Source organism: Urocitellus parryii, chromosome 11 (genome assembly GCF_045843805.1).
Source record: "Urocitellus parryii isolate mUroPar1 chromosome 11, mUroPar1.hap1, whole genome shotgun sequence".
Taxonomy (NCBI): domain Eukaryota; kingdom Metazoa; phylum Chordata; class Mammalia; order Rodentia; family Sciuridae; genus Urocitellus; species Urocitellus parryii.
The window spans coordinates 25,925,217-25,951,311 of record NC_135541.1 but is presented as its reverse complement, the minus strand read 5'-3'; the positions used below and the strand labels follow the sequence as shown (position 1 = coordinate 25,951,311).

General features: G+C 34.9%; 1 protein-coding gene across 11 annotated transcripts in view; it reads left to right on the top strand.

Moving 5' to 3' along the window:
* The window catches only part of Scmh1 (Scm polycomb group protein homolog 1), a 187,710-nt gene that overhangs the window by 87,403 nt on the left and 74,212 nt on the right, over positions 1-26,095 (top strand). For all 11 annotated transcript variants that reach the window (XM_026412897.2, XM_077791071.1, XM_026412906.2 and 8 more), the window contains 2 exons: positions 1,746-1,834; positions 12,228-12,471. In XM_026412897.2, the coding sequence (XP_026268682.2) occupies positions 1,746-1,834; positions 12,228-12,471 (333 nt within the window). The remainder of the gene's footprint in view (positions 1-1,745; positions 1,835-12,227; positions 12,472-26,095) is intronic.

Sequence of the window (26,095 nt, the reverse complement as noted above, 5' to 3'; positions counted from 1 at the left end):
ATTGTAAAAGTATATTATTCTCATGCTATTTTATGAATCATTATTTAAAAATGCATTGTGATGCAATTAAAAAAATATGAGCTCCCAAGGATAATATAGTGGCCATCTAAATCAAAATCTTTCCAAAAATTCTATAGAAACATACAGATGAAAAAGGAAAACAAACCATACATAAGCATGCCTAAATTTAACTAGGAGTTAAGAATACCAAAAATTTTAATTATATTTTAGTGGGGATATAAAGATCTAAATCCAGCAGAGGATAGTACCAGACCTGAACCAGAATGAAAATTTTATGCAGATAGGATATACATTAAAAAAAAAAAAAAACAGAGAAAAAGCATTGGAAATCTAGCACAACCAAAATCACTCCTAGAAAGCAACAGTTCCATCTAGAATGGAAAATATTAAGTTGTATGGGGCATTTATTCCCATTTCGTCTTCTCATTTCCTCCCCCTGATGTTAACTTGTAGTTATTAATAGTTAATCCCAAATGCCGATTCTTCATTTTACCTGCATTAATATGTGTAAGATTAGTGTTGTGGGTAAAAGCATAGGCTTAGGACTCAAGATTACTTAGGATTCGATCCTGTTTATATCATTTGCACACTTTGAAATTGTAAGCAACTTGGTTAACTTTGTACTTCTTTCCTCCTCTGTAATATATAGATAATAATACTGGTCTCCTAGGGCTGTCTTAAGGGCTAAATTAGATTCGGGGTAAAGTAACAGCACACAGTAAATACTTAAGAACAAAAATATTGTTGTTATTTCCAAGTCTGCAGCTTTGATGCTGAATAGATTTTGAATGGATTGAGAAGACTGAGGTGGGCTAGAAACTGTTGAGAAGCATTTTATTTTGGTCTCAGGATGAAGAATTGAAGGCAAATTATAAGAAGCATTTGGGGCTCGTATTAAACAATATGACAACAATAATGGTCTCAGGTTTATAATTCATTAATTAAATTATTCACATTTACTTGATGGATAACAATGGACAATTAACCCCTCTAGGCCCCTTATTACTCTTTCAGAAAATAAAAGTTTGAGGGTAAGATGATCCCCTCTGACCTCATCATTCCAGATTCTTAGATGTTAAAATAAACAAGGAATATAAAAAAGTAATTTGTACTTGGTTTGTGTTTTTACATGTGTATGTATGAGAGAGAGATAGAAAAATATTGAATTAATTTATATTGAGACAAAGTGATTTGCTTATATGTTGATCTTACTAGTTGGCATGTTTATTTACCTCTTAAGACTATTAGATCCTCTTTTATACTCTACTTTCCAGATTATTTCTAAGTATTTGTTAATCCTGTCTTACAACTTTTTTGAATTTTTCAAGGAAAGTCTTGTAGGCATTATGATATATAGTGTGTGGTTTTTTTTAAAAAATATTTTTTACTTGTAGTTGGACACAATACCTGTATTTTATTTATTTTTATGTGGTGCTGAGGATCGAACCCAGAGTCTCGCATGTGCTAGGTGTGCGCTCGACCGCTAAGCCACAATCCCAGCCCCTAGTGGAAATCCGTCTTACTATTTACTTTGTAGCATTACCCGGGACAAGTTACATTTCCTCCAATGTGCCTCCTTTTCCTCATCTTGTCTAATGAGGCATTTCTTTTATTTAACTTTTAAGTCTATTCCTAATAGCCTATGATTCTATGACTGTCACAGCATGTGTTATGGGAGGAGTAGCTGGAATTTCTTAATCTCCTCTTTGTTGTGTTTGCTGTAGGATTTCGGCTGAATGCCTCCTCTTGGCCCATGTTCCTTTTGAAGACGCTAAATGGAGCAGAGATGGCTCCCATCAGGATTTTCCACAAGGTAGGCCGTGCTTCAGCTATCACCAGTTCCAAGAAGCTTCAGTTCAAATACTTACCTCCTTTCAGTTACTGAGGCTCTGGCATCTGCCTTCTGTTTATGCCCTGAAGATGCCTTCTCAGAACCTGGTTCAGTAGAAGACTATTTTAGTACTTATGAGATACCCGTTATTCTCAGAGAAGTGTATTAAGGCTACAGTAAAATAGGATTCCTGGTTTTTGGTTTCAGCTGTCAATAATAAGTTAATAATATCCTTTTCATTCTTACCTATAAAATAGAACTTACCTTACCTATAAAATAGAACTTACCTATAAAATAGAACTTAACAACCTTATTGGGTTGTTAAGAAGCTATAATGTGTTTATTAATAGAACTATAAAATGTAATATAAATATAAAGGAACAAATCTTAAATGGAGTTCTGTAGAGTCTATGTTCTAAATAGAGAGGAAGAAAGGAGACTTTTTGAGTTCCTACAATAAGTTTGGGTCTTTATATATATACTATTATTATTTAATACCCACAGCTAACTTTATGGATTAAGAATTAGTAGTTCGAGATCCACCCAAACCAAGTTCTGTAGGGCCCAGGCACACAGCGGGTCCACTCCTTTCCCAACAAGGCAGACACACGCCAGAGCCTGGCCTCTGGTGCAGGACTGCCCCTTCTGACCAGTGCACTGCTGCAAGAGCCAAGATCCAACCAGAGGGCTCACACAGCCTGTACAGGATCCAGGATTTCAGTAGGCCCGGTTCACCCCTCCCCCAGCAGGTCAGACACTGCCAGAGCCTAGCCTTTTGTACAGGACCACCCCTTCCTACCAGCAGACTATCATGGGAGGTCAAGCCCAGTGGCCCAGATCCACCCACTCCAACTTACACAGGTCCCAGTCACAGGATGCAGTAGCATCCATTGAGGGACACCAGCAGGGTCTGGAAAGCTCAATATCAAGGTGAGGTACAGACAATTTGAACATGTACTACAAGAATATAGGGAAGAAACTGTAATATCTCAGATCCACACTTCAAGAAAGGAAGACACATAAACAACATGAAAAAACAAGGGAGGAAAGTGCCCCAAACAAACCAGTACACTATTATAACAGAACCTATGGACAGAGAAGTTGATGGAATGTCAGAGAAGGAGTTCAGAAGGTTCATAATTAAAATGATATGTGAATTAAAGAATGACCTAAATAAGCAAATACAAGCAAAAATTGATCATTCTGACAGTGAGGTAAGAGAGCAAATACAGGTAGCAAAAGATTACTTCAAGAGAGAAAGAGAGACTCTGAAAAAAAGCCAGTCAGAAATTCTTGAAATGAAGGATACAATAAATCAAATAAAAACTCAATAGAAGGCATATCCAACAGACTAGATCACTTGGAAGAAAGAGAATGTCAGATAATGAAGACAAAGTATACAATCTGGAAAATAAAGTTGATCACACAGTGAAGAAAGTTAGAAACCATGACAGAACATCCAAGAATTATGGGACAGCATCAAAAGACCAAAACTAAGAGTTGTTGGGATATAGGAAGGCACAGAGTTTCAAACCAAAGGAATGCACAATCTCTTCAATGAGATAATAGCAGAAAATTTCCCAAGCATGAAGAATGAATTGGAAAACCAAATACAAGAGGCTTACAGGACACCAAATGTACAAAATTACAACAGATCTACACCAAGGCACATTATAATAAAAATGCCTAGCATACAGAATAAGGATAGAATCTTAAAAGCCACAAGAGAGAGGAATCAGATCACATACCAGGGGAGACCAATTCATATCTCAGCAGATTTTTCAATCCAGACCCTCAAAGCCAGAAGGTCATGAAACAACATATACCAAGCTCTGAAAGAAAATGGATGCCAACCAAGAATCTTATATCCAGCAAAATTAGCTTTAGATTTGATGATGAAATAAAATCTTCCATGATAAAAGTATTTACAACTAGAAAGCATGCATTACAGAACATCCTCAGCAAAATATTCCACAAGAGAAATAAAAGACAATGATGAAAATCAGCAGAGGGAGGAATTACACTAAAGGAAAATCTAATCAGAAGAAACCAAGTCACGTTAAATACCAAAAATAAACAAAAATGACTGAGAATACAAATCATGTCTCAATTATGTCCCTGGATGTTAATGGCCTAAACTACCAATCAAAAGCAGATTTGATAAAAAAAAAAAAGACCCAACAATATGCTGCCTCTAAGAGACACATCTCATAGAAAAAGACATTCACAGATTGAAGGTGAAGGGTTAGGAAAAATCATACCACTCACATGGACTGCAGAAGCAAGCAGGGGTTTCCATCCTCATGTCAAATAAAATAGACTTCAAACTAAAGTCAATCAAAAAGGATAAAGAAGGACACTACATACTGCTCAAAGGAACCATACACCAACAAGACTTAACAATTATATATGCTCCAAACAACGGAGCGTCAAACAAACTCTTTCCAAGTTAAAGATTCAAATAGATCACAACACAGTAATTTTGGATGACTTTAACACACCTTTTCTACCACTAGATAGATCTTCCAAACAAAAGCTGAACAAAGAAACTATAGAATGCAATAATACAGTCAATAACTTAGACTTAACTGACATATATAGAATATTCCACCTTCAACAAGAGAATATATTTTCTTCTCAGCAGCACATGGATCCTTCTCTAAAATACACCATATACTATGCCACAAAGCAATTCTAAGCAAATATAAAAAAGTAGAGATACTACCCTGCATTCTATCAGATCATAATGGAATGAAATTAGGAATCAATGAAAAAATAAGAAATAAAATCCACTTCAACACCTGGAGACTAAATAATATGCTACTGAATGAACAATGGGTTATAGAAGACATCAAGGAGGAGATTAAAAAGTTTTTAGAACTTTAGATTTAAAAAGTTTTTAGAACACAGATATATCGAAATCTCTGGGACACTATGAAAGCAGTGTTCATTGCATGGAGTTCATTCCTTAAAAGAAGAAAAAGTCAACAAATAAATGATTTAATACTACCTCTTTAAAGCCCTAGAGAATGAAGAACAAATCAACACCAAAAGTATCAGAAGACAGGAAATAATTAAAATCAGAGCTTAAATTAATGAAATTGAAACGAAAGAAACAATTGAAAAAATTGACAGAACTGCTGGTTCTTTGAAAAAATAAATAAAATTGACAGACCCTTAGCCATGCTAACGAAGAGAAGGAGAGAGAAAACTCAAATCACTAACATACGTGATAAAAAGGAAATATCACAACAGACACTACAGAAATACAGAAGATAATTAGAAATTATTTTGAAAACTCCAATAAAATAGAAAATATTGAAAGCATTGACAAATTTCTAGTCATATAATTTGCCCAAATTGAATCAGGATGATATACAGAATTTAAACTGATCAATTTCAAGCAATGAAAAAGAAGATACCATCAGAAGTCTACCAACCAAGAAAAGCCCAGGACCGGATGGATATACAGCTGAGTTCTACAAGACCTTTAAAGAAGAACTAATACAAATACTCTTCAATTTATCCCAGGAAATAGAAAAAGAGGGAATACTTCCAAACTCATTGTATGAGGCCAATATCACCCTGATTCCAAAACCAGGCAAAGACACATGAAAAAAAAAAAAAAAGAAAGAAAGAAAACTTCAGACCAATATCTCTAATGAACATAGATGGAAAAATTCTCAATAAAATTCTGGCAAATCGAATGCAAAAATATATCAAAAAGATAGTGCACCATGAACAAGTGGAATTCGTTCCAGGGATGCAAGGTTGGTTCAACATATGGAAATCAATAAATGTAATTCATCACATCAGTAAACTTAAAGATAAGAATCATATGATCATCTCAATAGATGCGGAAAAAGCATTTGACAAAATACAGTACCCTTTTATGTTCAAAACACTAGAAAAACTTGGGATAAAAGGCATATATCTCAACATCATAAAGGCTATCTATACTAAGCCCCAGGCCAACATCATTCTAAATGGAGAAAAATTAAAAGCATTCCCTCTAAAAATTGAACAAGGGATGCCCTCTTTCACCACTTCTATTTAACATATTCTTGAAACACTGGCCAGAGAAATTAGATGAAAGAAATTAAAGGGATACACTTAGGAAAAGAAGAACTCAAATTGGCACTATTTGCAGATGATATGATTCATACCCGGAAGACCCTAAAAATTCCACCAGAAAAACTCCCAGAACTAGTAAATGAGTTCAGCAAAGTAGCAGTATATAAAATCAACACTCATAAATCAAAGGAATTTCTGTATATTAGTGACAAATCTTCAGAAAGGGAAATGAGGAAAACTACCCCATTCTCAATAGCCTAAAAAAAATAAAATAAAATGCTTGGGAATCAACTTAATGAAAGAGGTGAAAGATCTATATAATGAAAATTACAGAACCCTAAAGAAAGAAATCAAAGAAGATCTTAGAAGATGGAAAGATCTATCTTGCTCTTGGATAGGCAGAATTAATATTATCAAAATGACCATACTTCCAAAAGCCCTATACAGATTTAATGCAATTCCAATCAAAATCCCAATGACATTCCTCATAGAAATAGAAAAAGTAATCGTGAAATTCATCTGGAAAAATAAGAGACCCAGAATAGCTAAAACAATTCTTAGTAGGAAGAGTGAAGCAGATGGCATCACTAGACCAGACTTTAAACTATACAGCAGAGCAATAGTAACAAAAACAGCATGGTATTGGCACCAAAACAGACCGGTAGACCAGTGGTACAGAATAGAGGATACAGAGACTAACCCACAAAACTACAGTTCTCTTATATTAGACAAAGGTGCCAAGAACATGCATTGGGGAAAGATAGCCTCTTCAACAAATGGTATTGGGAAAACTAGAAACCCATATGCAACAAAATGAGATTAAACCCCTATCTCTCACCATACACAAAACTCAACTCAAAATGGATCAAGGACTTAGGAATACAACCAGAGACCCTTCATCTAATAGAAGAAAAAGTAGGCCCTAATCTCCATCATGTAGGATTAGGCCCCAACTTCCTTAATAAGACTCCTGTGGCACAATAATTAAAATCAAGAATGAGATGGACTCAAACTAAAAAGCTTATTCTCAGCAAAAGAAACAATCACTGGGGTGAATAAAAAGCCTATATCTTGGGAGAAAATCTTTACCCCTCACACATCAGATAGAGCACTAGGGTATATAAAGAACTCAAAAAGCTAAACATAAAAAAAAAAATAACTCAATCAATAAATGAGCCAAGGACCTGAAGAGTCACTTCTCAGAAGATGATGTACAATCAGTCAACAAATACATGAAAAAATGTTCATCATCACTAGCAATTAGAGAAATGCAAATCAAAACCAATCTAAGATTTCATCTCACTCCAGTTAGAATGGCAGCTATTATGCATACAAACAACAATAAGTGTTGGCGAGGATGTGGGGAAAAAGGTACACTCATACTCTGCTGGTGGGACTGCAAATTGGTACAGCCAATGTGGAAAGCAGTATGGAGATTTCTTGGAAAATTGGGAATGGAACCACCATTTGACCAGGCTCCCTCTCTTTGGTCTATACCCAAAGGACTTAAAATCAGCATATTACAGGGACACACCCATATCAATGTTTAGCAGCACAATTCACAATAGCTAAACTATGGAACCAACTTAGATGCCCTTCAATAGATGAATGGATAAAAAAATGTGGCATATATACATAATTGGATATTACTCAGCAATAAAGGAGAATAAAATCATGGCATTTGCAGGTAAATGGTTGGAGCTAGAGAGGATAATGCTAAGTGAAGTTAGTCAATCCCAAAAAACCAAATGCTGAATGTTTTCTTTGATATCAGGAGGTTGATTCATAGTGGGATAGGGAGCGGGAGCATGGGAGGAATAGACGAACTCTAGATAGAGCAGAGGGGTTGGAGGGGAAGGAGGGGACATGGAGTAATTAATGATCATTACTATCCAAAGTACATGTATGAAGACATGAATTGGTGTGAATATACTATGTATACAACCGGAAATATGAAAAATTGTGCTCTATATATGTAATAAGAACTATAATGCATTCTGCTGTCGTATATAAATAAAAAATTTACATATGAAAAAAGAATTAGGGGGCTGGGGATGTGGCTCAAGTGGTAGCGCGCTCGCCTGGCATGTGTGCGGCCCGGGTTTGATCCTCAGCACCACATACAAAGAAAGATGTTGTGTCCGCCAATAACTAAAAAAATAAATATTAAAAATTAAAAAAAAAGAATTAGTAGTTCCACTTAATAGTTAAGGAAACATACTTTTGAATAAAACACTTGCTCAAGATCACATGGCTAAGTGGTGGAATGGGAATCCAAAACCTATATTCATTCTTCCTTATTTCTCAAGAGGAGAGGCAGACAGGCTGCTGTTAGGTGAATTCTCTATTGGGGTGAGAGTTATTGTAAGGGGAACTGAATTAGGTTAGCCTATATTACTAGTTAAATCTAAACCCCCAGAGCCTTCTGGTTCTCAAAATTCAGTGTACAGGAAACTGGAAAACACTTTTACTACAAAATACCTAAAAATGCTGTCAGGCATGGGGAGAGAGACCTAACAAATATTCTTTTCAATGCTCTGCTGAGCTTACCAGAAAGTAAGAAAAATTTTACTTTTGGTAGGCCAAAAATGAAGGAAGAAAAATTATGGTATTAAATGTTTATACTGACCCTATCCCTATAGTTTCCTTAGGGGTTTTGCCAGTCTTACTTTTCAAGAATCGTGTCTTTTTATACATAAAAATATACACACACACACACACACACACACATACATACATATGCCTAGGGCCCATTCAAGACAGGGAAATGTACCTGCATGCCACATAAAAACCAGAGAATGCCTCTGAAGTGTTTATCCCAAGTGAGAAAATGATTGCATTTTCTGGACCATGTGTAGGGATGGGAATGGAGTCATCTCCTCTGATTAACAGAGCTTTTACCCTTGTTGTCCCAGGTTCACATAAACTCCCTATGTTGTTTAGGAATTCTACAGTTGTATGGATATTTCTGAGTGCCTAGAAGAAGCAAATCTAAAATCTATCTAAAGGGTTTGATGTCACCAAAATCCCAGAAGTGAAATACCACTGAAGATAAGCACTTAATCTCAAATTAGCCCTGAAAAGCTTTCAAAACAAATCTGCCATGAGGGGGAATCATTAAACAGAACAAACAGTAAGATAACCCCAAGGACTTTCAACCAATAAAAATGTCACCTAGAGATTATAACTTAAGTATTTGAAAATAATTGAAGAACTAAAAGAAGGAATAAAAAAGTGAGAAAAAGCATAAGACACAATTTTTAAAAGACAGATTTGGAAGAAAAAGACCAAATGAAACATCTAAAGATGATACTTAAAGAAAAATTAATAGGTTTATATGTAACTTAAACACATACATCTGAAGAATTACCTGGAAAACATATTGAAGACTTTCCCTAGCTTGTAGCACACAGAGAAAAAAGAATGGAAACATGAAAGGTAAAAAGCACGGATTCTTAACCACGGGCAAATTATCACCTATTTAAGACTAATGAATTGTGTTTTTCACCAATTAAATGAACGTACCCTAGAAAGTAATATAAACAAAATATTAATGTTCTTTTATTTACAACAGAAATTCAATAAATCAACTTTTGAATCACACAAACAAAAAAAGCAAGAATACTATTAGAAGGACTGAAAGATGCTGAACATGAAATCCAGGATAATTAATTAGAAAGGATAGAAACAGATAATATTAAAAAATATAATAACTGAGAGTTTTCCAGAGCATGTAATAAAAACATATATAGCTTAAAATATCATAACTCTAGGAAACTAAAAGTTGACAGAGAAGATCTGAGAAAGTAATTAAACAGAATGTCTTCAAAGGGATCAGCTGACATGTTTCTTGACAGCAGCAGTATAAGCCAGAAGGAAATGGGATAATATTTTCAAAGTACTGAGAGAAAATAGTCATCCACCTAGAATTCTGTCATTGTAGAATGAAAGTAAAAATCAGATTTATCAAATAAACCAAAGGAAATTGATGTAACACCTGAATGAACAACTTAAGATTTTATTTCAGGAAGAAGGTAATTTAACCATAAAGTAAGAATGAGATGGAAGAAATAATGGTGAGGAAATATATTGTTAGCTTGTCACTTACGGTATAAAGCAATTATAATAACAAAAGGAAATACTTGGCAGTATAATAAAGTAGAACTAAATTGTCTACACTATACAACTTAGGAGGGTATTCTAATGTTCTTTTATTGTTTGGGACTATAAATAAAAGATGAGTTTTAGTCTTTGTTATTCAACTATATAGTTAAAATCTTAAAGGGATCCATAAAAAGATTATAAATAGACTTAAATTTCTAAATCAATGGAGGGTAAGAAGGGTATGAAAACTTAGTTGATGAAAAAGAAGTAAAAGTGCCTTGAAAAATCAAGTTAAATAGAAACATAGACAATAAAATAACTGTAATAAATTCAGCTGGGCATAGTAGCACACACCTGTAGTCCCAGATAGCTACTTGGGTGGCTGAGGCAGGAGGACCACTAGAGCCCATGAGTTCAAGACATGGTGCCTAGGAAACAGACCCCCACCACCACAAAAAATTAAAATATTTCAAAAATCCCAGTTATCATAAGAAATGAAGCTAAACTTACCAGTTTAAGCATATAGAAATTAACCCTTTTAAATTCTATATGCTATTCACTATGGATGTTGCTTAAACATAATGACATAAAACTGTTAATAGAAAAAGAAAACAAACAACATACTAGGTAAACTTTTATCAAAATAAAGCTGGTATAAACTATACTGAAATCAAAGGAGACTCTGATGCTAAAAAGCATTTAAAGCTTACCACTTAATCATTAAAAAGTACATTTTGTCAAGAATATTAAAGCATTTATAAGCATCTATAGTCCTGAAAGACATAGCCTCAAGATTTATAAAAATTTGACAATTGCATGACAAGATTGGAAAATTCACAACCACTAAGGAGTGTCTGAATGCACATCTCTCAATAATGGATAAATAATGTAGATAAAAATTAATATATCATGCAGTATGAAATTAGTTGATGGCTTTTTAAAAACAAGTTAATTTCTACCTAACAGCAACAAATGATTTGAGAATAATTTTTTTAAAACCATTTATGATAACAATAGAATCACAATATGCCTAGAAAAGATGTTAGTAAGAAATCACAAGATATTTATAGAGGAAATTTAAAGTCTTTATTGAAGAAGTCTTAACAAATAGAAAGGACTGTCATGTTCATAGATGAGAATACTCAATATCATACATAACAAAGGTTATTTCTTCCCAAATTAATATATAAACTCATTGAAGTCAAAATCTTAATGGAGTTTTCTGTGGGACATGACAAGCTGATAAAATTCATTGAAAGGTGAAGGAGAAAGAGCAGCCAAGACAATATTAAAGAATCACAAAGTAGGGGGGACATTTCCTACCAGCTGCTCGTTTAATAGGACTATGTTGTTGGTACAGGATGAAACAATAAGATATAGGGCAAGAACAGAGTGTACAACACATTTTTTTGAAACTTGATCCATGTGATTACAAATCAGCATCCAAGATTTTACACACTGCTGGTGAGTGTGTACAATGTTGCAAACACTTTGGAGTACAATTTATCAATATTTAATAAAGCAGAAGATGTATATGTCTATCCTATATCTCAGCAATTCTACTCCTACGTATACATTCTGAAGAAACCCTACCACATGTATACAAAGGAACAGTGCAAGAATATTATTAAAACACTTTTGAAATAGTAAGCAATTAGAAACAACCTTAAATGTCCATTTAAAGAGAATGAATAGAGTGTGATACATACATATTACAGAATGCTAGTAGCAGTTAAAACGACTGGAGCTAAATTTTTCAACATGGGTAAACTTCATAAATGATGTTGAACAAACAGGCAAGTTGTAGAATGATGTGATCAGTACAATACCATTTGTGTAAAAGCTTAAAATGTGCAGATAGATATGTAGACATATAGTAAAGTATAAAAACAGGCATGGGTAATTGTTAACCTCTGTGGTAGGTGAAATAGGAATGGGTCAAGGAAGGGAACAAAGGGAGATTCAGCTTTACCTGTGACCTTTTATTTAAAAAGAACTGAATCAAGGATGTCAAAATATTAGAATTAATAAAGTAATATTTTGGTGTACTTTGAAATCCATTTAAAATAAAGACTAAATCTCCTTGGTAAATCTTGCATAGCAGTCATGTTTTAATCATCCAGATGAGACAACAGTCTATTGATGTATCCAGTCCTTTTCTTTGTGTCTAGGTCTGATTATTTCTGTTTCCATCTAGGAGCCACCATCACCTTCCCACAACTTCTTCAAAATGGGAATGAAGCTGGAAGCTGTAGACAGGAAGAATCCTCATTTCATTTGTCCAGCCACTATAGGGGAGGTTCGGGGCTCAGAGGTGCTTGTCACTTTTGATGGGTGGCGAGGAGCCTTTGATTACTGGTGCCGCTTCGACTCCCGGGACATCTTTCCTGTGGGCTGGTGTTCTTTGACTGGAGACAACCTACAGCCTCCTGGCACCAAAGGTAAAGGCTCTTGAAACCAAGATGCAGATGATGAGGGAGATTACCTATCTCTGTCACAGTCAATCTGTTCTCACCAGAACACTTCACTAATAGGCAGGGAAGGAAGAGGACCAGCAGCTTAGGTACATACCAAGGCCTTCAGAGAATAGCCATTAACAGTAAAGAATTAAGTGTCAAATGAAGCCAGACATGGAATTTGGGATGAAGTACAAATTCCTCCCTGTAAGTATCCTGATTTATTATCAGGGAACTAACTTCTCGTTTATCTTACTTTTACCTCTAACCCCTTTCAAAGTATAGGTAGTAACATTCTCAAGGCAAATATTGTTCTCAAGGCAAATAAAATTCTCAAGGCAAATAATGAACTAGGGTAACACTGTGTTGTAAAAATATTTCAGAATTGTTACAGCAAAATGGGATCTATCTCCGCCATACATGCTGTGTGGCTTTGAGCAGTTAATTCACCTCTCTAAACTTCTGATTCCACATCTTTAAAAGAATACCTACTTCATAAAGTTATTGTGAGGAATAAATGAAATTATATCTGGCAAATAGAAGGGGCTAAAATAAATTGTTATGGTATTAATGCTGCTATTATTATAGTTATGCTATATTTGTTACAATTACTACATGTTATATTATTATTATTCTATTATAAAATTAACCACTAATAATGTGAGAAATATTATAATAGTGCCACAGACTAAATGAATCATAAATTATACTTTTTATGATGATGATGATAATGATTGTTGATGATGATGGTCATAATGATAGAGATCATCCAGGATAAATTTAGAGATGGCTGCTTTTAATAAGGAAAATAATAATACTTCCATCCTCTTAAGTCTAAAATGTACTGGTAAACCTGAGGAAAGAAAAATTCACTCTTCCTATTGTCTCACAGTCTCTTTTCTAAACTTCTGTTCTTTAATTCAATTAGCCAAATATTTATTGAGCACATCATTGTAAGCCAAGCTGAGGATGCTTTAGTGACAAAGATAAACAATAATTCTGCCTTCATAACACTTTTGTTCTAGTGGGGTAAGACAGAGAGCAGATGTTTAAATCAAGAAATAAGACCATTTCAAGTGCTAAGGATATAGCTTAGTAGTAGAGCTCATGTTTTTCCTAAGTTTGGGCCTGGGTTTAATCTCCAGCACCAAAAGAGAAAAATGAAAAAAGAAGAAAGTCATTTCCAGTAGATAATTTCTAAAGGGAAATGAGATAATTTCTCCTAAGAAAACAAAGTCTGATAAGCTAGTGACAGTGAAACTATAGTAATAATGGAAACTATATGTTTAATAGCTTTATTGAAGTATAGTTGATGTAAAATTTATCGCATATATTTAAAGTGAAAAACTTTAATATGAAAATATTTAATATGAAAAACTTTGAATAAACATATATCCATGAAATCATTACCCCCAATCAAAATAATGAATGCATCTACCATCCCCAAGTTTCTTTATGGAAGGGTAACTTCTAGATAGAATTTCTTTTCAGGAAAATTTGTCTGAAAAGTCAATGTTTGAATTAAGACCTGAATGATAAGAAGGAACCATCAAGGAAAGAGTGCCAAGCATACAAATGAGACAGCTAATGCTGTTGTCCTGAAATGTGAATGAGCTCACTTTGTTTCCAGGGCAGAAAGCAGATTGCTCTTACTAGAATACACAGCCTGAGTGAGAAGGTAGTACAAGTTGATGCTGGGGAAGCAAATTGATGTCAGAAGATACAGGGCTTTGTAACCAGAATGAGAATTTTGAACTTTATTCTATACTTATTAGAGAACCATTAGAGGGTGCTAAGCAAGGGAGTAACAAGTGACAAGATCTGATGTACTTTTTGAAAATCACTTGAATTCATATCCAAAATATAAAAGAACACTTATGGCTCAGCAGTAAGAAAACATAAATAAACCAAATAGGCAAAGGATTTAGATGGATATTTCTCTAAGTAATATATACAAATGACTGATAGCACTTGAAAAGCTGCTCAGCATCATTAATCATTAAGGAAATGTAAACCAAAATCATAGTGAGATAACCACTTCACACCCATGTATTGCTGTAATCAAAAGATGAACAATTACAATATTTTGGAAGATTAGAAAAATTAGAACTCTCATAAATTGTGGTGAAATCATAAAGTACTGCAGCAACATTTGAAAACAATTTTGAAGTTACACATACTTATTATGTGGCCCAGAAGTTCCACTCATAGATATATACTCAAGAAAATAGAAAACATATGTTCACATGAAACACATTATGAATATTCTTGGCAGTGTTATTCATAATAGCCCAATAGCCAATGAATGGATAAATAGAATGTGGTATAGCCATATAATAAAATACTATTTGGCAATAAAAAAGGAATGGTTTACTGATAGTGTTATAGCATAGTTATATCATAAAAATATTATAAGTGGAAAAAAATGTACTGTCTGATTGCATTTATATGGAATGTCCAGAGCATGTAAATACACAGAGGCAGAAGTGGATTTGTGGTTGCCAGGAGTCAGGGGAGATATTAGAAGTGACTGCTAATGGATATGGGGTTTTATTCTGGGATGATGAAAATGTTCTAAAATTAGATTGGGGTGATGTTTGCACAAACATTGTGAATATACTTAAACACTGAATTGTGTGAATTTTATGGCATGTGAATTATATGTCAATAAAGATGTTACCTAAAAAATCACTTGGGCTGCTCTGTGGAGAATGGATTGTGCAGTGGTTATTGTGAATGAGGAAGAGATGAGGGTGGCTTGGATTAGGATAGTGGTGCTGAGGTAGGGGGAACTAGAAGTAAGGTGATCAGGAAAGTGCCACTCCTCTATATGGTACAAGAAATATGTGCCTAGGAGTCAGTATGAGAAATCTGTTGCCAATCCTCTTCATGCTCTGAGAAGCAGCAAGAGAGGTGCCTTGGAACTGGTACTGCAGTCATTTTTATTTTTTTGAGGTCAAAACAGGATAGGCTCTGGTAATTCAAGTTTCCTTCAGTAAATAGGTCAATTTTCTCAGTTTCTTGCCTGGAAAATTATGTTGTTTTATTGGAAAATCTCCTAGAGGCATTAGGTAGTCCTACCGAACCAGAGCTGGGAGTTTGTATCCAGGAATTACTGGGCATGCATTCCTATCTGACTGCACTCACACTGATAAGAAGTGACTCACAATGCAGTTGAGGCTTCCAGAGGAGTTTTCTGACTATTCTCTTCTGCATTTCTCTGAAGACCTTAAATTTTTCATGGAAAATGGCCAGAAGGACCAGGCTCAGAAGGCCAATAGACCTTCTTCTATATGATATTTCCAGATAGGTCCTTTGGTTATAATTCCAGCATTTATCATTCCATTGTTCCCTTCAGTAACTCTTTTCTCCCTGACCTCATTCTCCGTAGGTCCTAGAGTGGAGCTTTTCATAATAGCAGAGGCCCAGCCATCTTAGTATCCTGGCTGAAGAACAAGTGATGCAATGTGGAAAGAATGTGATTACACAATTCATTTCACAAAACAAGATGTTCTCTGTACATAAGCCTGTTCTTTCTAATCATGGCATCTCCTCCATTCTTTCTGCCTTCTGGTCATTAGTGTTTAAATTGTTTAAAAATTCAAAGTAAGATGAAATATCTGATGCTTATAAGTAGGAAAAAACCCAATGTTCATTTAATATTTTTTTACACGCTGTTTCATATTATCTTCTTGGTAACTCTGAACTAGGTGCAATTATTTTTAGATACATTTTATTTATGAGAAAACTGAAACTTAGATAATTAAATGACAACTCTATTGATATGAGTCTAGAGGGAGAGACTCTGGAGATTTCTTCATGGAACAGTGTCAGGTCCGGTACAGTTTGAGCTGTATTGCCTTCACACATCATCCTCATACTCTTCCTGTTCTCCACTGACCTCCTTTCAAAGCTTCATTTGAGATCCTGGATTTTGGCTCCCAGATCCTGGTAGGAAGTAGAAAAGATGTAGTGTGGTAATATATCAGAGCACTTATCTGGATTCTAGTAGCAGTAGAGCCAACACACTTGTTTTGCCTTTGAGAAAGTCTTTATATACACGAGAGGAGGCTGAACTTGGTCTCTGAAGGACCTTCTACTTCTGTAATACATGTAGTTTAATGATTTGGAGAATAGGCAGCAAATGACTTTTGTGACCTTGACTCTTACTTGATTCTAGATCAATCAGCTTACCTACTACCTAGCTCCATCTAATGAAGGGAGTCCTGCATGCCAGCTGTTCACTGCCTCTCCTTTTCTTCTTTGCTAAACCAGTAGTGTCCCTTTAGCTCCTAAACTGATGGGCAGAAGCTATCAAGATTCCAACTAATCCAGGATACTTGGTTATAAAGTGAAGAAGCACTTTTTTGGATCATTTTTTGAAAGTTATAATTGAAATAGACACATGCTCTATTTTTTATTAATGCTTTATAGTTACACATAATATCAAGGTTTATTTTGATATAATCATACAAGCATGAAATGTAATTTGCTCTAACTCAATCCCTAGTATTTTCCCATTTCATTCCTTCCTCTTTTCCCCCATCTTTTTTCTCCACCATCTCTAGTGGTCTTCTATTTATTTATATTTTTAAGTAATGTTTTGTAGATATACATAAAGGTGGACTTCACTGTAGTATAGTCATATATGTACATAGGATGGTTTGGTAAGTTTCATTCCACCACTCTTCTTTTTTTCCATCCCTCCTCCCACCCCTCAATCCCTTCCTCCACTCTACTGATCTCTCTTCTATTTCATGGAAATCCCCTCCATGCACCTTTCCACCTCTTATTTTGGTCTAGCTTCTGCATATGCGAGAAAGCATTGATTCTCCGAGTCTGGATTATTTCCTTTAGCATGATGTTCTCCAGTTCTATCCATTTACCCACAAATACCATAATTTTATTCTTCTTTATAGCTGAGTTAAACCCCATTGTGTATATATACCACATTCCCTTAATCCATTCATCTGTTTATGGCATCTAGACTGGTTCCAAAATTTGGCTACTGTGAATTGCACTGCTATAAACTGATGTGGCTGTATGCTAATTTTAGTTCTTTTAGATAAATACCATGGAGTGGTATACGAGTCATATGGTGGTTCCATTCCTAGTTTTTTTGAGGAATTTCCATATTGCTTTCCAGCATGATTGTACTAATTTTCACTCAACAGTGTACAAGTGTTCCTTTCCCCACCCCACTACATCCTCATTAGTATTTATTTGTAGTCATGATAATTGCCATTCTAACTGAAGTGAGATGAAATCTTTATGTAGTTTTGATTTGTATTTCCCTGCTTGCTAGAGATGTTGAACATTTTTTCATATATTTTTTGGCCATTTGTATTTCTTTTGAGAAGTGTCATTTTTAGTTCTTTTGTCCAGTTATCGATTGTGTTGTTTGTGTGTGTGTGTGTTATATTTTTTGAGTTCTTTATGTATTCTGGATATTAATCTCTTGTCTGAAGAGCAGAGGGCAAAGATCTTCTCCTATTCTGTAAACTGTCTTATCATGCTCTTATTTGTTTCCTCCACTTTGCAGAAGTTTTTTAATTTGATGCCATCCCACTTATTGAATTTATTTTATTAATTGCACTTTAGGAGTCTTGTTAAGGAAGATGGTTCCTGTGCCAATATGTTAGAGTGTTGAGCCTACAACAAAGTTTCTGATCAAATTCCTGGGTCTTTGATCTACTTTGAATTGACCTTTGTGCATGGAGAGAGGTAGGGATCTAGTTTCATTCTTCTGCATGTGGATATCCAGTTTTCCTAGCACCATTTTCTCCAACGTATTTTTTGGCACCTTTATCAAGTATCAGATGATTGTGTTTATGTAGATTTTTTTCTGTCTTCTATTTCATTGGTCTTTGGGTCTGTTTTGGTGCCAGTACCATGCTGTTTTTGTTACTGTAGCTCTGTATTATTACATGTGGTTCAGTATATGATGCCCCCAGCTTCACTCTTCTAGCTCAGGATTTCTTTGGCTATCCTGGATCTCTTATTTTTCCAAATAAATTTCAGAACTGTTTTTTCTAGTTCTGTGAAGAATGTCATTGATATTTTAATGGATATTGCATTTAATCTGTATAACACTTTTGGTAGTATAGCCATTTTGATACTATTAATTCTGCCTATCCAAGAACATCAGTTGACTTTCCATCTTTTAAGGTCTTCAATTTATTCCTTCAGTGTTCCATAGTTATTATCACTGTAGAGGTTTTTCACTTCCTTGATTAGATTTATTCCAAAATATTTTAATTTTTTGTGAGGTTATTGCAAGTTTCCCAGATTTCTTTCTCAGCATATTCAAAATAGAGTATAAGAAAATAATTAATGTAAGTTGATCTTGTAGCCTGTTATTTTATCAGCTCTGGAAGTCTTCTGGTGGAGTTTTTCGGGTCTTTTAAATATAGGATCAGAAAACAAAGATAATTTGATTTGTTCTTTCTCTATTTGTATCCCTTTAATTTCCTTCTCTTAACCTGATTGCTCTGGCCAGAGTTTCAAGGTCTATGATAAATAAGAGTGATGAGATTGAACATCCTTGTCTTGTTCCTTACTTTGGAGGAAATGCTTTCGGTTTTTCTCTGTTCATTATAATATTGGCCTTGGGTTTGTCACATATAGCTATGACAATGTTGAGGTAGGTTCCTCTATTCCTAGTTTCTCCAATGTTTTAAACATGAATTGGGTGCTGGCCTTTGTCAGATGTTTTTTCTGCTTCTATTGAAATAATCATGTGACTCTTGTTCTTTACCCCATTTATGTGATGAATTGCATTTGTTGATTTATGTATGTTGGAACAACCTTGCATCCCTGGGATAAAAACCACTTGATCATGGTGTACTATTTTCTTAATGTGTTTTTAATACACTTTGCTAATATTTTACTGAGAAGTTTTACATCTATATTCATCAGGGATATTAGTCTGAAATTTTTTTTCCTTGATGTGTTTTTGTCTGGTTTTGGTATCAAGGTGCTACTGGCTTCATGGAATGAATTTGGCTGTGTTACCTCCTTTTCTATTTCATGGAATAATTTAAAGAGGATTGACATTAATTCTTCTTTAAAGTTCTGATAGAATTCAGCTGAGAATTCATCTGATCTTGAGCTTTTCTTCATTGGAAAGCTTTTTATTGCTGCTTCAATTTCATTACTTGATATTGGTCTGTTTAGGTTTTCTACATATTCCTGGTTAAATCTGGATGAGTCATATGTGTCTAGAAATTTGCCAGTAACTTCTAGATTTTCTAGTTTATTGAAGTATAAATTTTCCAAATAGTTTCTAAATGATCCTCTGGATTTCAGAAGTGTCTGTTATGATATCTCCTTTTGGTCTCTAATTTTTTTTATTTGGGTCTTCTCTCTGTTTTAGTTAGTTTGGCTAAAAATTTATCAATCTTGTATATCTTTTCAAAGAACCCATCTATTTGTTTCATTGATCCTTTGTATTTTTTTAATTCTCATTTCAGCTCTGATCTTGATTATTTCCTGTCTTCTAATTTTGGAATAAGTTTGTTCTTCTTCTAGGACCTTGAGATGTAACATTAGGTTTTTTATTTGGTATCTGTTTTTCTAATACCTTTATTTTATTAATTTTATGTGGTGCTGTGGATGGAATCCAGCGCCTCATACATTCTATGCAAGCACTGTACCACTGAGCTACAACTTTAGCAATGGTATCTATTTTTTTAATGCAGGAACTCAATGCTATAAACTTTCCTCCTAGAACTACCTTTATGCTTTCCCAGGTATTTTAATATGTTGTACTTCTATTCTCATTTGTTTCTAAGAATTTTTTTAAAATTTTCCCCTGATTCCCTGTGTAATCCATTCCTCATTTAAAACTTTATTGTTTAATCTCCAGGTGTTAAAATGAATTCTCTTTTTTATCTTATCATTGAGTTCTAATTTTCTTCTATTATGATCTCCTAGGATTCAAGGAATTATCTCTGTATTTTTTATATTTGCTTTTTTGCTATGTGCCTTAAAATATGATCTATTTTAGAGAAAGTTCCATGTGCTACTGAGAAGAAAATAAATTCGGTTGTTGATGGATGAGATATTCTACAGATGTGTGTTAGACCCATTTGATTAATAGCACTTTTTAATTCTGAAAAGTCTCTACTTAGTTTATGTCTGTATTACCTATTTATTGGTGATAGAAGTGTTAAAATCATGCAGTATTATTCATTGTGTTCTATTTGATTCTTTATATTGATTTGTTTTATATATTTAGGTGAACTGTTATTTGGGACATAAATATTTACAATAATTCTATCTTTTATTTTGAATATTTTTAAATTGTAGTTGGACACAATACCTTTGTTTTATTTATTTATTTTTATGTGGTGCTGAGGATCAAACCCAGGGCCTCACACATGCCAGGCAAGCACTGTACTGCTGAACCACAACCCCAGCCCCCAATCATTATATCTTATTGTTGGATGATAACCTATATGAGGTGATCTTTGTCTCTTCTGGTTATTTTTGACTTGAAGACTGATATGAGAGTAGCTACTGTTTACTTTTGTTTTCTTTTGCTTGATATATCTTTTTCTATTCTTTGACATACGGTCTATGGATGTCATTGCCGGTAAGGTGAATCTCTATTAAAATATGGTTGGGTCTTGTTTTTTAATAAAGTCTGCCAATTTAATTGGAGAATTTAGACCACATACATTTAATGATGTCATATAGATATGATTTTTATTTTCTTCCATATTTCTCTTTTGTTGTTGTTGGTGGTGGGGGTTTTTTTAGTTTGTTTGTTTTTTTAGCAGTAACACAGGTTTATTCTGGACAAACCATCAGAAGGGGACCCAGTGAAGACTGAGACCGCCTTCCCTTTACAGCCTGGGGATTGAGGGGGAAATTTTTGTGGTTAGGCATTGCTAAGGGGTTGTTAGGGAAGGGTCCTTGTGGTGTCAACTTCATAAGGAACCAGGTGTTTTTCAGGATTTTAGTCCCAGATAACAATTTCCTTTCTTATGTTGTTGGAGTGTTTGGGGTTATCTTTGTGTGATGTTGGAGTATTGTCTGGGATTTAGGTCAGGGCTGAGTCAGAGTGACCTTGAGGTGACTCCTTTTCTAAGGTGGAGGATATGTTTCAAAATGACAGTGCTTGTGTTAAGTCCTACCTAATATTCCTGCCTTTTTCTTTGATAACATTCCTGCCTTTTTCTTTGATAAGAAAGTGATGATGGGAGAAGGGGTGGTGATATATTTTAAACTAATTCCCATTGAAAGGTGCTGTCAGTTGAGGATGCCTGTAGATGCTGGTATTGAGCAGTTATAATGGAGCTTAGCAGGAGAATGTTCTGGACTCTGATCAATAATGGCATTTATGACCCCCTGTAAAAAAGGAGGTGAATAGCCAAAACAGGGAGGTCCTAATGGCAAGGCCAAAAATTAAACAGAGAATTGGGAAGAGAAAGGTGGCTAGGCAAGTTCTTGTCTCATTGGTGGGTAAACAGATTTAAGTATTATTTCCACATAGGAAGAAGATCCCCAGGTTATAGTCATGACAATCAGAGCAATGATAGGAGACAACTCGTTTTAGCTGGAGGTGGGGAGATTTTAACAGGAGTGTGGTGTGTGACCATAATGGGTTTGGAGATAGTCCATATTATGGTTTATATCTCAGGGAGAAGCACTGATCGGGATGTTAGAGGGGAATGAAAGACATTTGGTTGGTATACAAGGATTAAGGAGAGGAGTGTGGGAAGCTATGGTGGGAATTAAAATGAATAGAGACATTAAACTTGGTTAATATATCTTTGCCAAGGATAGGAGTTGGGCATCAAGCGTGTGTGGAGCCTTCCAGTCAAGCAGCCAAAATCACACAAAAAGACTTTAACCTAAAAAAAAAAAATAATTAATTTTTAAAAAAAATTAAAAATGATGTTAGCCTACAGTTTTAATCTGGGGTGGTGGGATCTTATTCATTGAGGTCCCCATTTCTGTCTGTCTACAGGATATATCTCCTGCCTCAACCCCTCTCTGAAGAGGTCCTTGACTGCTATCAGGGAAAAGGGTTAGTAACTGCTCTAGTGTCTTTGAGCTGATGATGGGCATTGGTTATGGTAGTCAAGGAATCCCTCTAGAGGATCTGTCTGGAGTTGCCTCAAGAGAAGCTAGGAGACAGCCCCACGGAGGGTCATATTTTCATCATCATCTGGAGCTTAATGAACTCTGGCATCTTGTGCATCAGGGCAGTCCAGAAGTACATAATAGCAATTGGCAGGTGGCTGGACCAGGTATACATGGAGGAAAGACCATGCTAGGACAACAATAAGCAATGCAGCAAAGCATTATTGTCTGTAGTTAGCACAAAAATAATCATTTTTATCAGCCAGCCTGAATACTATGAAGATAGTAACTTATTAGAGCTTAGGGTGTGGTCTGACACTTCATTTACTTGTGAGTGGAGGTCATTCAAGGCTTTAGAAACATTAGTAGATTTTCTAGAAGCACAACGTTTAATTTTTATAATGGCACAGGTATCCCCTTGAGCTAGGGAATACTATCTGATTTCTATGAGGTAGATTTTATTGGCATTATCTCTATGTTAACTGAGCCACAACCTCAGCCCTTTAGGTCTTATATACATCTTGTATTTGGATTTCCCTCTTATTCCTAAGATTTGGAAAGTTTTCTGATATCATTTCATTGAAAAAGTCTTACATTCCTTTACTTTGTATTTTAGAGCCTTCATCTGTACCAACAATTCTTAAATTTGGTCTTTTTTTTAAATCAAATTATTATTTTTTATTGGTTGTTCAAAACATTACAAAGCTCATGACATATCATCTTTCATACATTTGACTCAAGTGGGTTATGAACTCCCATTTTTACCCCAAATACGAATTGCAGGATCACATCGGTTACACATTCACATTTTTCCATAATGGCATATTAGTGACTGTTGTATTCTGCTACCTTTCCTATCCCCTACTATCCCCCCTCCCCTCCCCTCCCATCATCCTTCTCTACCTCATCTGCTGTTGTTCAATTCTCTCCCTTGTTTCCCCCCCTTTCCCCTCACAACCTCTTATATGTAATTTTGTGTACATTGAGGGTCTCCTACCATTTCCATATGCTTTCCCTTCTCTCTCCCTTTCTTTCCCCCCACTCGTCTCTGTTTAATGTTAATCTTTTCCTCATGCTCTTCCTCCCTGTTCTGTTCTTAGTTGCTCTCTTTATATCAAGGAAGACATTTGGCATTTGTTTTTTAAGGATTGGCTAGCTTCGCTTAGCATAATCTGCTCTAATGCCATCCATTTCCCTGCAAATTCCATGATTTTTGTCATTTTTTAGTGCTGAGTAATACTCCATTGTGTATAAATGCCACATTTTTTTATCCATTCATCTATTGAAGGACATTAAATTTGGTCTTTTAATATTATCCCAGATTTCTTGGATACTCTGGTTATGGTCTCTTAATATTTTTGTTGTCGACTTTATTTTAAAGATTATATAGTTTGTCTCCAAGGCCTGAGACTCTGTCTTTAGAGTGACCTAATTGATTGGTGATAGTTTCCATTGATTTTTTTTTCCTTTTCTTTTTCTTTTTATTTTTATTTTTATTTTTTTTTTTTTTTGGTACTGGAGATTGAACAAAGGTACTAAATCACTAAGCCACATCCCCAGCCCCTTTTTTTTTTTTATATTTCCTTTAGAGACAGGGTCTCACTGAGTTGCCTAGGGCCTCACTATGTTGCTGAGACTGGCTTTGAACTCACGATGCTTTTGCCTCAGTCTCCCAAGCTGTACATTGAATTTTTAATTTGACTTACTGAATCTTTCATTTCTAGGATTTCCATATGGTTCTTTTTCAGACTCTCTCTTTATTGAAATGATCTTTCACTTTCTATATTTTCTCTCTGAGTTCATTCTTAATCTTCTTTCAGCTCATTGAACATTTTCATTATTAACTTTCTAAGTTCTTTCTCTGACATTTCCTCCACTATGGTATCAATGGGATCAGTTTTTGAAGTTTTTTGGGTTATTTGGGGTGATTTTGTCCCTTGATTTTTTCATATTGCTTGTATATCTATCCATCTGCTAGTATGATTATCATTTCTGCTTTTATGTAAGAGACTATATGGTGAACTTATTTCTATTAAGAGTCCCAGACTAGGCAAATATCCAAGTATTCATACTTTCATCAAGTGTATGTCCTCTGCTATTCCTAATATCAGCACCACTTTGAGAGAAGATATTAAACCCTATTTATTACAATCACTTCAGAGCAAAGCTACATACTAACCAGCTTTAGGAAAAACAAAAACTTGTTGATAATATTCTCTACAGTTCCTCTAATCCAGATAGTAATGTTATAGAATAGGTTGAGAATTAAAGATATTAAAATTACAATTATATAGGGAGAGAAAATGTGCAAAAGGAATTGAAATAGATGCATGTTTATTTTTTTAAACTAAAAAGCAAAATAAAGAACCAGTGCATATGGCATAATAATCCTAATGAGATCTTCAGCCATCATAGCTATGCACTTAACTTTCCCTTGCTCTGATTTCAGATGGGAAAGCCAGTTTCAGATTATAGCTTAGCTTCCTCTGAACTTTTACAAGAAGAAGTGAGCTTGAGACCCATGCTACTTTGTACTTCTATTTTTATTAAAATTAATTTATTGCTATTCCAAATTATATATCAGTCTCATATGACTTTATTTAATGACTAACTACCCCTGTAAGATGTAAAACAGTGTTAGGCTTGTATTAAATGGTATCAACTGGATCTGTCTGATTTCTACATATTATTCAAATATGAGAGTCCAGTACAGGTGCTGCCCTTCAGTACACCTGTTAGAGTCAATCGGGCCTTCTTTACCCTCTCAGTCTATTATTTTTGTCTGGGACAGATTTCACTTTACAAAGATAAAACTTCAAAATCTGACCCAATGTTATGGCTAATGTAATGGAATATTACCCTGGCCTGTATGTAAGGTAAGAATTTGGTGTTTAAAAGCCTAAACTTTTAGAATATCTCTGCCCTCCCCCCATGGAAAATGTTTTCTACACTTTTAAGAATATTCTCTTTCATTGTAAAACTACAATAGGAAAATATGCTCCATTCAGTTTTGGATTCTAGGATTAAAAAAAAAGCATTGGTCAAACTGTAATCCTAGAGTACAGAGAGGGAAACTGGGGTAGACACAACTAAGGCTTGTAGGTCATGACTTGAGATCATTGAAATTCTAACCATCAAGTCATTATTGAATACTAGTCATTGGATGGATCAAGAAGGACACCATAGTTTTTTGAGTGTGTAGACCAATAGAGAATTACAACTTTGGAAGAGCAAAGTGCAGAATACCTTTAATCTAGATGGAGAGATTGAAGGTTGGAGATCACAGAAGCCTTCAAAATGAAACCTGAAGATGGTTTCAGAGATGGGAGACAGAGCGCTAGGTAGCAGTGGGAACAGATTAGTGGAAGTCCAAAATTTAAACAGAAGTATAGTTAAGAACACAAAATGTGTTTAAATGCCTAGATGATGAGTTGTAAGGAGAGAATTAAACAAGGAGAAGTCTGGAGAGGTAGGCACAGGAAAGGCACAGCTTTCCTTAGAGGGCTCTTTTCAGGAA